Here is a 13,605-nt window from a genome sequence, read left to right on the forward strand (position 1 = left end):
GGCATGCTGGGTTGAGGACGATCACGTGAAGTGGATGGGAGAGAAGGTGTTGAGGTTGTGAAGGAATGAAGATAGGGTGCCTTGATTCTTTCTACAATCATATTTAGATATAAAGGAAATGGCTCAAAACGTTTCAACAAGAGCCACTTACTTCCATGGACATTAATAACTTTACTGAATTTTATATATAGAGTAGAATATCTTTGGTTTCCCTCTGTCAACCATGCCTCCATCCTTGCTACCCTCCCTATTTTCCTTTCCCTGTTGCTTCATAACCTGGGTTTTGAGTAACTGAATCTCCTTTCCCTTCTTCCCTTTCTTTCCCCTCTCTCCTCCCCGATGAAGGAACATTTGTTCCGAAAGCTAGGTACGTAAATTTTCGGTTCTGTTTTATGTGTATCTATCGGCTGTACTGAGCTGAGGTAAGTACTGGCCAGCCCCTCTATCTCTTTGTTAGTATTTGTTTCACATCTTTATATGAGATTTTCCATTAATAATTTATATATAGAGTAATAGAAAACTTTAGGACTAACTCAAATGCACACCACCACCACCACCACCACCACCACCACCACCCACCACCCCCCCCCCCCAACCCCCTTAGTGATAGGGTCTAAAAATCTGCTGCTTTTATAGCTTTAGTATAGTGATATTGCTACCAATTGTGACATAGCTTCTTAACCCCCCATGTGTGAACATTGTTTAAATCTTACTCTATTAATTTTGTTCATCAGATCTTCCCTTTGCTGTCTTTCCCTTCAAACAAACCCCCAAGTTTCCACTACTCATTATTGTTCTTGTGGCCTTTGTACTTGTCCATTCATAGCAATACAACAAATAAGTTGATGTTTCAACAGCTGTATCACTAATATTATCAGTACCCCCATTTGAGAATGTTTTCAGTAGCTGTTTAATTCACCTGTGGATAACTTTTACAAGGATATTGGTCTTGTCATGGTATTACAGTTTAAAAACAAAAACCATAAGTCACATATACACGCATTTACATAAATACATGTCCAGTTTGAGAAGGATGGGATGGATAGTTGACCAGGCTTTACAGAGGAAAATAATTTAGAGAAACCACAGAAAACCTGTATCAGGATGGCTGGATAGTAACTGATGCCTCAGTCCTCCTGAATATGAGGCCAGTCTGTTTAAAACAGTGCAACCTCACTGAACATTACAAACACTATTTCATAAATCAGGCCAATCGTGGCAATGCTTAGCTTTGATATTGTGTGTGCTACATCCCATATGCTTCTCTCAATGTTATCTATTGCAAAGCCTGGAGTCAGGGTTTCAATTTACAGAAAAAAGATGGATAGATAGATAGATAGATAGATAGATAGATAGATAGATAGATAGCTAGAAAGAAAATGTTATAGTGCAAAAGTTTTGTGTAAAAGACAGAGATGATTTACTATTATTATTATTATTATTATTATTATTATTATTATTATTATTACTTCTTTCTATTCTCAGACGTTATGTCTGGTCAAAAAAGGACAGTGACGCGGACCTTGATCAAGCGTGACTTCCTTTTAACTGTACGGTATATGTTATAATGCATTTAGGAACTTTCGGGTCACTGAACATGTATCAATAATTACAGATTTTTGTAGTTGTATATATATGTTTGGATGTAGCTGTATTGCATTGATGTACTGGTGGATATTGTGAGGTATGACTCCTGTAGTTGATAGTATAATTGGTATAATGTCAACTTTATCCTGATGCCACATGTCCTTGACTTCCTCAGCCAGTTGGATGTATTTTTCAATTTTTTCTCCTGTTTTCTTTTGTATATTTGTTGTATTGGGTATGGATATTTCGATTAGTTGTGTTACTTTCTTCTTTTTATTGGTGAGTATGATGTCAGGTATGTTATGTGGTGTTGTTTTATCTATTATAATGGTTCTGTTCCAGTATAATTTGTATTCATCATTCTCCAGTACATTTTGTGGTGCATACTTGTATGTGGGAACGTGTTGTTTTATAAGTTTATGTTGTAAGGCAAGCTGTTGATGTATTATTTTTGCTACATTGTCATGTCTTCTGGGGTATTCTGTATTTGCTAGTATTGTACATCCACTTGTGATGTGATCTACTGTTTCTATTTGTTGTTTGCAAAGTCTGCATTTATCTGTTGTGGTGTTGGGATCTTTAATAATATGTTTGCTGTAATATCTGGTGTTTATTGTTTGATCCTGTATTGCAATCATGAATCCTTCCGTCTCACTGTATATATTGCCTTTTCTTAGCCATGTGTTGAATGCGTCTTGATCGATGTGTGGCTGTGTTAGATGATACGGGTGCTTGCCATGTAGTGTTTTCTTTTTCCAATTTACTTTCTTTTCCTATCTGTTGATGTTATGTGATCTAAAGGGTTGTAGAAGTGGTTATGAAATTGCAGTGGTGTAGCCGATGTATTTATATGAGTGATTGCTTTGTGTATTTTGCTAGTTTCTGCTTGTTCTATAAAGAATTTTCTTAAATTGTCTACCTGTCCATAATGTAGGTCTTTTATATCTATAAATCCCCTACCACCTTCCTTTCTGCTTAATGTGAATCTTTCTGTTGCTGAATGTATGTGATGTATTCTATATTTGTGGCATTGTGATCGTGTAAGTGTATTGAGTGCTTCTAGGTCTGTGTCACTCCATTTCACTACTCCAAATGAGTAGGTCAATACTGGTATAGCATAAGTATTTATAGCTTTTGTCTTGTTTCTTGCTGTCAATTCTGTTTTCAGTATTTTTGTTAGTCTTTGTCTATATTTTTCTTTTAGTTCTTCTTTAATATTTGTATTATCTATTCCTATTTTTTGTCTGTATCCTAGGTATTTATAGGCATCTGTTTTTCCCATCGCTTCTATGCAGTCGCTGTGGTTATCCAATATGTAATCTTCTTGTTTAGTGTGTTTTCCCTTGACTATGCTATTTTTCTTACATTTGTCTGTTCCAAAAGCCATATTTATACCATTGCTGAATACTTCTGTTATCTTTAGTAATCGGTTGAGTTGTTGATTTGTTGCTGCCAGTAGTTTTAGATCATCCATGTATAGCAAATGTGTGATTTTGTGTGGGTATGTTCCAGTAATATTGTATCCATAATTTGTATTATTTAGCATGTTGGATAGTGGGTTCAGAGCAAGACAGAACTAGAAAGGACTTAATGAGTCTCCTTGGTATATTCCACGCTTAATCTGTATTGGCTGTGATGTGATGTTATCTGAATTTGTTTGGATATTAAGTGTGGTTTTCCAGTTTTTCATTACTATGTTTAGAAACTGTATCAATTTAGGATCTACTTTGTATATTTCCAATATCTGTAGTAACCATGAGTGGGGTACACTATCAAAGGCTTTTTGGTAATCAATGTATGCGTAGTGTAGGGACCTTTGTTTAGTTTTAGCTTGATATGTCACCTCTGTATCTATTATCAGTTGCTCTTTACATCCTCGTGCTCCTTTGCAGCAGCCTTTTTGTTCTTCATTTATAATTTTGTTCTGTGTTGTATGTGTCATTAATTTCTGTGTGATGACTGAAGTTAATATTTTGTATATTGTTGGTAGGCATGTTATGGGGCGATATTTAGCTGGGTTTGCTGTGTCTGCTTGATCTTTAGGTTTCAGATAGGTTATTCCATGTGCAAGTGTATCAGGGAATGTGTATGGGTCTGCAATGTAACTGTTAAATAATTTAGTTAGATGTGAATGTGTTGAGGTGAACTTCTTTAGCCAGTAATTTGCATTTTATCATTTCCAGGGGCTTTCCAATTCTGTGTAGAATTAATTGCTCGGGTGACTTCATGTTGCAAAATTATCACTTCAGGCATTTGTGGTATCATCTTGTATGTGTCTGTTTCTGCTTGTATCCACCGTGCATGCGTGTTATGTTGTACCGAGTTTGACCGTATGTTGCTCCAGAAGTGTTCCATGTCTGTTATGTTTGGTGGATTGTGTATTTTAATGTGTGTGTTATCCATTGTTTGGTAAAATCTCTTTTGGTTTGTGTTGAATGTTTGGTTTTGTTTCCTTCTATTTTCACTTTTTTTGTATCTTCTAAGTCGTTTGGCCAATGCTTGCAATTTCTGTTTCTTTTCATCTAATTGCTCTATTGCTTCATGTTGTGAGATTTTACCTAACCTTTTTCGTTTTTTGTCTGATATTTCATTTCTTATAAATTGTGTTAGCTGTCCGATGTCTTTTCTCAGTTTTTCTATTCTGATCTGTAGCCTGTGTTGCCATGCTGGTTTTGTGGGTTTCTTCTGTGTGTTGGTTTGTTCTGATCTCTGCCTAGTGTGTATATTTAGTGTAGTGAGTGCTCCTATATAAACCAGTAGTTGTAACTCTTCCATAGTTGTGTTTTCATTTATTTTGTTGTGTATGATTGTGTTGATAGTTTTTATTGTTGTTTCGACTTGTGGGTTATTTGGCGGTCTATGCAAGAATGGTCTAATGTCTGTATTTGTGTCTTTGTATTCTATATATGTCAGCTGAAATTTCTCTTCTATATCTAACACGTGTGTCTCTTTGTGTTCTATTTGTGCTTGTTCTGGTGGCTGTCTTAAGATTTCGTTTTCCTCTGATTGTTTAATTGATGCATGTTGGTCTTTGTTTGTTTGCTCTGGGATGTTTGAGTCCATTACTGTATTTTCTTCTTCTTCTGATTGCACATTATTTAGTTCCAGTATTTGTTGTACTTGTTGTTTAATGTTTTCTAATTCTGACTGGGGTATCCTGTTATTTTTTATTATTACACGGATCTGATCAGCTAGTCGTTGTTCTGTTAAAAATTTTAATTCTGGGTATCTGGTAATAAATGTTGTGTATACTTGTGATCTGTATCCAGTTGTGTTGGTTCCTAGGTTTGTTGCTTGGTAATAACAGAACATGAGGTGTCTAACTTCATCTGACCATCTCATCCTCTGTCTTTGTTTTCCTTCTAGGGTGGTTGCAGGAAGCATATCCTGCAAAACACCTCTATTTGGATTTAAATCATTTTCCAGTTGGCTAGCAGTGTCGTTACCATTGTGGGCGGGCATAGGGTTCAAGCGTCGTCCCCGACCATCACGGCGCTTGTCCGAGGCTTCTTTAGTTCTGTCCTGAACCAAGTAATCACACTAAAAGGGGGGTTAGCCCTATTAGTGGTTTGTTCTTTTCGTCGCCTTTTACGACTGGCAGAACATACCGGAGGCCTTTTCCTTTCCCGGGCCTCCATGGGGGTTATTATTACTATTATTATTATTATTATTATTATTATTATTATATACTTCTGTTAATTTTTTTACCAAGACCATTCTCTGTGTTACCTAAGAAATTCTTCACTGGGTACAATCTACAGTGTAACATCTCCTTTTAAATGCCTTTTTAAGTAAATTCTTTTTAGTAATCTCTTTAAAATTGATATTGGTCAGAAACTGAATACACTTAGATTAGTAACTGTAATAAAAGCTGTCATCAACAGTCCCAATCACTGATATAAATGTTGAAGCACAGTTTTGTATTTATCTCCACTTACAGATTTGAGGAAAACTGATTACAACGATAACGTGTAAAAATTTCAAGCATTTGGATTTCAAATCCATACAGTTCTGATGTAGTAGCGTAAATGTATAAGTAATAATAATAATAATAATAATAATAATAATAATAATAATAATAATAACAATAGAAGAACATTACATAAAATTTCTTGAAAGTTTACAAAAAGAAAAACATGAGCATTAATGTTATAATTTTATGATCATATAAACTAGAAGAAAGAAGGAAATGTAAAACAATGAAAGGCAGCCATTCGCCAGCAGATTAGTGATGGATGGTGCATAACCATACTTAAAAAATAAAAGTTCTTATCATTCCTAGCTTTTTGTTTGATCTCATAATTTCTTTTTCTACTAAAAACCTTTTTTCTTAAATCACCACATTACATGAAGCCCTAGCCCAATATGCAAATTTTATATGCCACTATAATCAAATATTAAAACTCAATTACTTACTACTATGAGGCATCACAGTTTCTTGAGTGGAAACAATTACAGCCTTGTCCCTTGCTGACAGCACTACAGCTAAACAAATTAGATGATGATCACGGCCATTGCGAACAAGTGTGAGCAACCGAACACAGTGTGGATCTGTGCGTGGATCCGAAAACTTGTCTACGCAAATCCATGACGAGTAGCTCAAACCAGTCTGTGGTGGGAACATTCTGTCACCTAAAATCCAGATACAAATAAAATTAAAATGTAATACAATAAATAGTTCTTGTGCATGAGTATAGGTATGAAACCTCAGTGGTTAACAGTGCAGTTACCATATTCAAGGAAATTAAAAATGTTAGTTAGCAACAGTTACCAATTAAATTTGCAAAGCATGTACTAACTATTGTAACAATGAGAGAAAACTGCTGGCTCTATGAACTAGAAAATTGTGCAGTCAGTGCTCAAACATTTGCAGCTTCTGCATTTTCCAGTAAACTTCCAAAACATTTGTCATTGATCATTTTTTACTCAATCAAGCAATGGCCCAGAGGTCAGTAAGTTTAGAAGATAATTCTTTGCTACGACTACACTTACAAAATCAGAAGGTATTATTACTTGCGACTCACTTTTGTGCATGACACAAACTTCAAAAGTAATTTATTTTCAAGAAAAAAGCAAATGGTTTCAAGAGGGCACATAAAATAAGCTAAATTGTAGTGTCAAATAGACAATATTTTTATAACCACATATTTTATCATCAGACACATTGATGATCTAATGTGCTTACAGGTATGATTTTCCACACACATCATAATTATATGGTGTAACAATTGGTTTATACACTCCTCTTGGGCGTAAGGAGAACGAAATTGAGAGTTGGAGTTTGAATGCATAAGTTTGTGAGATGGAAAAGACAGACAACTAATCCACACATAATACTACAAGTACATACAGAATAACATCTTTCGTGACAAAGTGTTTAATGAGTGATTGCTGTAATCTGGATATATGGAACGTCAGAAACTACCATGTGAAACTAGTAAGTACTGTCTTTTTTTAATATTTTTCTGTGGTAGTTTATTTTGCCAGTAAGTCCAAATAAGGAGTGAATTCAAATGTGCCAAGAAAAATTGAGTGCCATAGGCTGTTAGAACTATTATGGTCCATTTAACATATTGTACCACACATGGCATGTCAACTGAGAAGTAAGTCCATGACTAACATACAAGATGTTCATAATTCAAGTTTCAGTTCAAAATTCTGTAAACAGAAAACCACTCCTCACAATGACATCGAATTTGAACAGCATATTATTGAAGCAAGGGAAAACACCATGGGGGTAAAAAAACAATTTAACAAAAATCTGACCAATAGCTCCTTGAAGGATCACACACTGCTGGTAAAGCTCTTTTACAAGAATGGTGACTGTGCGCCAGTAGCCCTACAGAAGTTCCACACATTCAAGGGTAGAAAACAGGCATTGGTCTGATGCCTGCTAAGACTCTGGAGCAAATGATTACAAGATTCAAAAAGACAGGTTCTTTTGAAGTGCAATGTGGCAGTGGGATGAAAGCCACTGATCCGACATTTGTCGAAGATGAGGCCACTGCATTGCAGGAGGCATCAAGCGGTGGTGTGCAAATACACAGTGCATAGGGAATTGCTCGAAGGTTTGACATGCCATTAAGGGTGGTACATAAAATCCTATGAAACATCCTGCACTTCTATCCATATAAAATCACCCATATTCAGAAGCTTGCCTGCCACCAAGATATACTTTTGCCCTGGAATTTCTTGCTTGCATGGAAGCAGACAATGAATGGCAATGAAACATTCTGTGGGCAGACAATGCCCATTTCCATCTCCAAGGAAACTGCAGAATATGACCAACAGAAAATTCATTTGCTCATCAACTGGTACAACTTTATTCTGCAAAGGTGACTGTGTGGTGGAGGTTGATGGCACTTTGTGTCGCAGGGCCATATTTTTTCAAGGAGACAAGTCCTGCCAATCCTGTTACCTCATCACTGGTAAAAGCTGCAAGAGTCTTTTGCACACCAGCATCATTCCAACCCTTCAGCAGTGTGTACTTGTGGGTAGGATCATTTCTATGCAAGATGGCACTCCTCCACACACTGCATAGCCAGTGAAGTGGCTGCTGCAGAAGCATTTCGGAAATTTAGAATTATTAGCCATCATTTTCCTACAACCAGGATGACCACATCACCCGATCTCAGTATTATGTCCGGGCTCCACTTACAAATGTAGCTGAATTGAAGGTATGCATTTCACAACACATTCTGAACATGACCTCCAAGACATACCAACCTGTTGTGGAATGTGCAGTTTCTTGATTTCAACTTGTGGCAGAAAACGGTAGACAGGTTATTGAACATGTCTTGCGCTAGTCTCATGACAATTAGAAATCGAAGTCATTTTGCTTTTTATGTGGTTTTTGGTTCCAGAATGACTAAAAACTGATTGCAATTCATCTGCCATTTGTAGCTGACTCCATTCATGTTAAGACACTTACAGCACCATCTACGTTAAGACTCTTGCACCACCATCTACTTGTAAAATTTTCTTTACTTTTTTTTTGTGCATGATGTTTCCACCTGTGTCAATAATATGCTGATCAAATTTGACATCATTCTGAGCAGTAATTCTCTTTCTGTAGCATGTAAAAACTGGAAGTTTAATTATGGACAACATGTGCTTACAAGAGAGAGGTGAAAAACTAGTATTTATCAGAACTGAGCTGTTGTCAACAATATATAGGTCTGCTGCAGATGAATACGGTTCCAGAAGATCCAAGAAAAGAAGAATCAGTCATAACATGAATGTAGCTTACTGCCAAACAGAGATCCAGATGAATGTAACTCGGACTACCTATTTAAGCTGAAGAATGTTTATTAAAGTGAGTTAGGATATGTGCTACCATAACAGACAAAACACATTTCAAAGTTTGAAAATGTAGGGTTCTTTAGCAATAAAAAACACAGTACGTCAGGAAGAGGCTGTCAATTGTAAGGCTGACATTCTGCAAGACTTTATAATCAATATGCACCAGAATGAATTTTCACTCTGCAGTGGATTGTATGCTGATTTAAAACTTCCTGGTAGATTAAAACTGTGTGCTAGACTGGGACTTGAAACTAGGGATCTTTGTCTTTCACAGTCAAGTGCTCTGCTGACTTAGCTATCCAAGCATGACTCAAATGCAGTACTGGTGGAAGCAAAGCTGCAAAGGTGGGGTGTGAGTCACATCTGGATAGTTCAACCGGCTGAGCACCTGTCTGTGAAAGACAAAGTTAACTCTTGGTCCAGCACACAGTTTTAATCTATCAGCAAGTTACAATGCACTGCAGAAATAACCACACATCTATCTTCAAAATTGTTTACCTACAAAGAAAAAACTCAAATCTGAAGCACATCTGTCTTACTCGCATTCCATGACATTTAATTGTTCTAATATTGACATTCCAGCAAATGGATATTTCCTCATAGCATTTATTAGTGATGAGATAAATTGTTTTGAAGTCACTCCATTTCCTTCTATAAAAATTACCACCTCTTTCAAATCAGCCTCCCTCTTTCATGCTCTGCCTCTCCCTCTGCAATAAATACCTGTTTCCATTCATATACAGTTCTCACTCTTCTAATGTTTGCAAATAATCACTACACTTTCAGAAGTGATAGTGACCAAACATTCTCTGACTTTGATTGCACAATTTTTGCCTGTAGTTATGAACGATATAAAATGTTTAGGCATTACTTCTTAGGAAAACTGACAAGAAATTAGTTATATAGTAAGACAAATGTCCTTGTCCCCACATCTTTGAAACACTCATCTGGAAGGCAGACACAATAACATGTTAATTTGCAATCCTGCTATAGAAAGTATAAACAGAATATTACACAAGTAGTATAATGTAATGTTACTTTTATCAACATCTCAGTTTCAGGATCCCTCTGTGACTGAAAGCATAGTTCACACAAAAGATTCATTTAAAGTCAAATTACACAGATAGGGGAAAAAAAGATCACAAAATTCACTTAATTGTGCAACAAAATCTATAAACAGGATTCACCTGATCCAATGCCGCCAACAACACTTGTATCAGCTGGGACTCCTAAACCACCCACAGTGACGACAGGTGGTCCTGATGGGCTCTGAGGTGCTACACTTGGCAGATATAAACATCCAAAACCCTCAGCTGACATATCGAATTCAACAAATGGAGGCAGTATGGAGCTCCCATGCACAGTACGAAAATCACGTGGCGTTGTCATAGATACAAGAGTTTTCACACGTGTTAATGGAACAGGACCACCGGGCTTACAATGAGGCGGTCGCAATGGATAAATACGGTCAACATCATCCATGGAAATGCTGCACAGTGGATCGCCAAGTCGAAGAAATTCTCTGCAAAAGTAATCAGTAGTTCCTTATTAGTGGAAATTATCTACACAAGAACATTATAGATATATTTCAAATGAAAAGTTATTTAAATAACAGTTATATATTTGCAAATGAGCTTTTAAATGTATGCCAGAAATTTTACTTTTTTTTTTTACAGAATTATTCTAAAATTGGCAACACTGCCTTAGCTATAATGATGGAGTTCACAAAATCCAAAGAACAAATAATGATTCATGATTGCTTGGAAATACTAAAAATTCAAGGACATCAGACTTTCTAATTTAAGTCATGTGGTCAATATGTTGTATTATCTGAAAAAGATTAATGGTCCAATTACTGTTATCTTCTTGCAAACAATAACTGTTTCAATTTCAAACTAGAGCCAAAGTGATAAGTTACCAACTGTTTGTTATTAATTGTTGAAAAATGTAGCAGCCAGATATAAAAAATATATAAAAGTAGCAGTTGTATCTATTACCTAGCATTGTTATTTATTTAATAAAATAAGAATACCAAATGTTGGCTCTTAACATTGTCAACAATCTGGACATTTTTGTCCTACTATATTTCAGATGCCATTATGACACATTCTGGTGACTCGTACTTCAGGATAACAATCCCACTCTCCAGAAGCTTGTTTCATGAACATATCTTAGTTTGGTTTCTTAATCTACCTCCAATAAACCAAAAATAAGAGAATGCAAGATTTTTCCAAATTATGACAGTATCCTTTTGTTATTTACATACTGTTCAGAAAAAGACTGAGCAGCTGTACCAGCTCAGGTAATGGTGACACATTTTAAAATAGCCTACTGCTTAGTGTAAGCAACTGGATAGATAAAAAATCTTCACACAAAGCAGCAACAGGAGAACAAACATATAAAATATATTACAGTTTGCTAGCATTCTGAGCCAGTGGTTCCTCCTCCTGGCAGAAGGTTTGAAGGGGAAGGAAAAGGGGTGAGGGAAAAGGACTGGTGACATTTAGGAAAAGGGGTAGAATTTGGAAAAGTCACCCAGAATTCCGCGTCAGTGGAGACTTAACAGTCAGGATGAGAAGGAAAGACTGATTGTTGGGGACTGCATTGGATGAGACTGGAAAACCTCTTAACTTAAAGGAGAGGATAGTGCAACATGCAAGACAAGGACTACTGCTAAAACATCATGCAGGAGCTAATAAGAGCAAAAATCTAAGTTTATTGAATGTGATAAAGGTGGCAGGGGGACGGCGAAAAATAGACACACCAGAAAACTAAATATGTAGAAAGCAAAAAGGGAGTGAGGTAAGGAATAGTAACTGTAAAGAAATGCTGAGACTAAAGAAATTAAGGGCAGGTGGGAGGCGAGAACCGACAACATCATGTAGTGCCAGTTTCCACCTGCGAAGTTCTGAGAAGCTGGTGTCTGGGGACAAGACTGCAGATGACACATGTGGTGAAACAGGCACTGAGGTCACAACTGTCATGTTTTAGAGTGTGCTCTGCAACAGGATATTGTGTGTTGCCTCTGACTATGCCCATTCATTCTGGTAACTTGGTGGTAGTCATGCTGATGTAAGAGGCCAAACAGTGTCTGCATAACACCTGCTATACAACTTCTTGTTTAATGGGGTACGTTTTATACTGGCTCTTATGGAAATGCTGTAAAAATGTAAACTTTCACAGCCAGAAATGTCACAGTTAATAAAATGTTCTGGGCTATTATGCTGTGGTCAAATGGATTTCACATTAAAACTCAATGTTTCATCCCATCTGCAGAGGACATTTTCAAGGCGGATCGTAGCTTCTTTGAATGTGCAGTTCACATCCTGGCTCATAGCGAGCGAGAAGCATTTTAATGTGAAATTGATTCGACCATGGTATAACAGCCTGGAACATTTTGTTAATTATGCAAACACTGTTTGGCCTCTTATGTTGGCATGACTACCACCAAGTTAACAGTTATGGTGAATGGGGACAGGCAGAGAATGTATACTGGCAACACATGATATCCTGTTGCAAAGCATGCTCTACAACATGACATTCATGACCTCAGCACCTGTTTCACCACACGTGCTATCTGGATTCTCCCCCCAGACATCAGTTTCTGTAGATGGAAACAGACACTACATGATGTCATTGGTTCTCACCACCCACCTGGCCATAATTCACGTTAATGTCTTCAGTCCCAGCATTTCTTCACATTAACTATTCCTCTCTTCATTCCCATATTTACTTTATTTCCTGACTTAACTATTTTTTCACTGTCCCCCTCCTACCTCTATCACATCCAAAGCACTTAGCGTTTTGTTCTTATTAACTCCTTTATGATGTTTTAGCAGTAATCTTTGTCTTGCATATTACCCTCTTCCACCTTTACGTTCCCAGGTTTTCCAATCTTGTCCAGGCACATTCCTAGCAACCAGCCTTTCCTTCTGTCCTCATCCCATCTGGTAAATCTCCCCTGACCCGGAGTTCTGTGCGACATTCCTGAGCTCTACTCCTTTTCCTAAATGTCACCAAACTTCTCACTCACCCATTTTCCTTCCTCTTCAGCCCTTCTGTCAGAAGAAAAACCCACTACCTCCAAAAGCTAGCAAACTCTCATATGTTTTGTATGTGTGTTCTACGGCTGCTGCTTGGTGATTAGTTTTTTTATCTATCCAATTACTTATATTTTCAAAAATTTATTATTTTTGTAGATCTACTACTTAGTATCTGTTGCTCTTTACTGTTTCATTGTTCTGCTCACCATGGAAGATCACAAGTCCACTGTCCCTTGTCACTACTGACAGTTACCATCCCATATTACTTTGGCTTTGTCTCAATTCTCAGGTTAACAGCCACCACCGACAAAGGTCTCGACTACATTTTATTCACATTTCCATACCATTAAATTCAATTTCTGACATTAACATGTACTACTATTCTATTTCTTTGGTTCAGTCATTACAAAGTGTGTCGGCACTTACTTCTTTAGTATTATGTAGTCTATCACTATGAGCTGTTCCTTAGAGTCACGTTCTACCAGATATGTACCACTTCCAGTTTGCATTACGTGACTCTGAATCTTGTGTGTGTCATCAGCAATCCAGACCATTTGCACTTTTAATTCCAGTTCTTACTGTCTGTATTCTTGATAAATTTTTTGCCCCATACTTCTGTTGTATCACAATGTATTTGTTTTCCACATTTCTTAAACATGAGGTACATCATCTA

At 36.8% G+C, this 13,605-nt stretch overlaps 1 protein-coding gene across 1 annotated transcript in view; it reads right to left on the reverse strand.

Annotated features, from left to right (window-relative positions):
* LOC126092919 (WD repeat and FYVE domain-containing protein 3) overlaps positions 1-13,605 on the reverse strand; it is a 327,125-nt gene that overhangs the window by 188,698 nt on the left and 124,822 nt on the right. The window contains exons 18-19 of the mRNA XM_049908653.1: positions 10,077-10,411; positions 6,004-6,219 (exon numbers count right to left, since the gene is read on the reverse strand). Coding sequence (XP_049764610.1) covers positions 6,004-6,219; positions 10,077-10,411 — 551 coding nt within the window. The remainder of the gene's footprint in view (positions 1-6,003; positions 6,220-10,076; positions 10,412-13,605) is intronic.

The sequence above is a fragment of the Schistocerca cancellata genome, chromosome 1 (genome assembly GCF_023864275.1).
Source record: "Schistocerca cancellata isolate TAMUIC-IGC-003103 chromosome 1, iqSchCanc2.1, whole genome shotgun sequence".
NCBI lineage: Eukaryota > Metazoa > Arthropoda > Insecta > Orthoptera > Acrididae > Schistocerca > Schistocerca cancellata.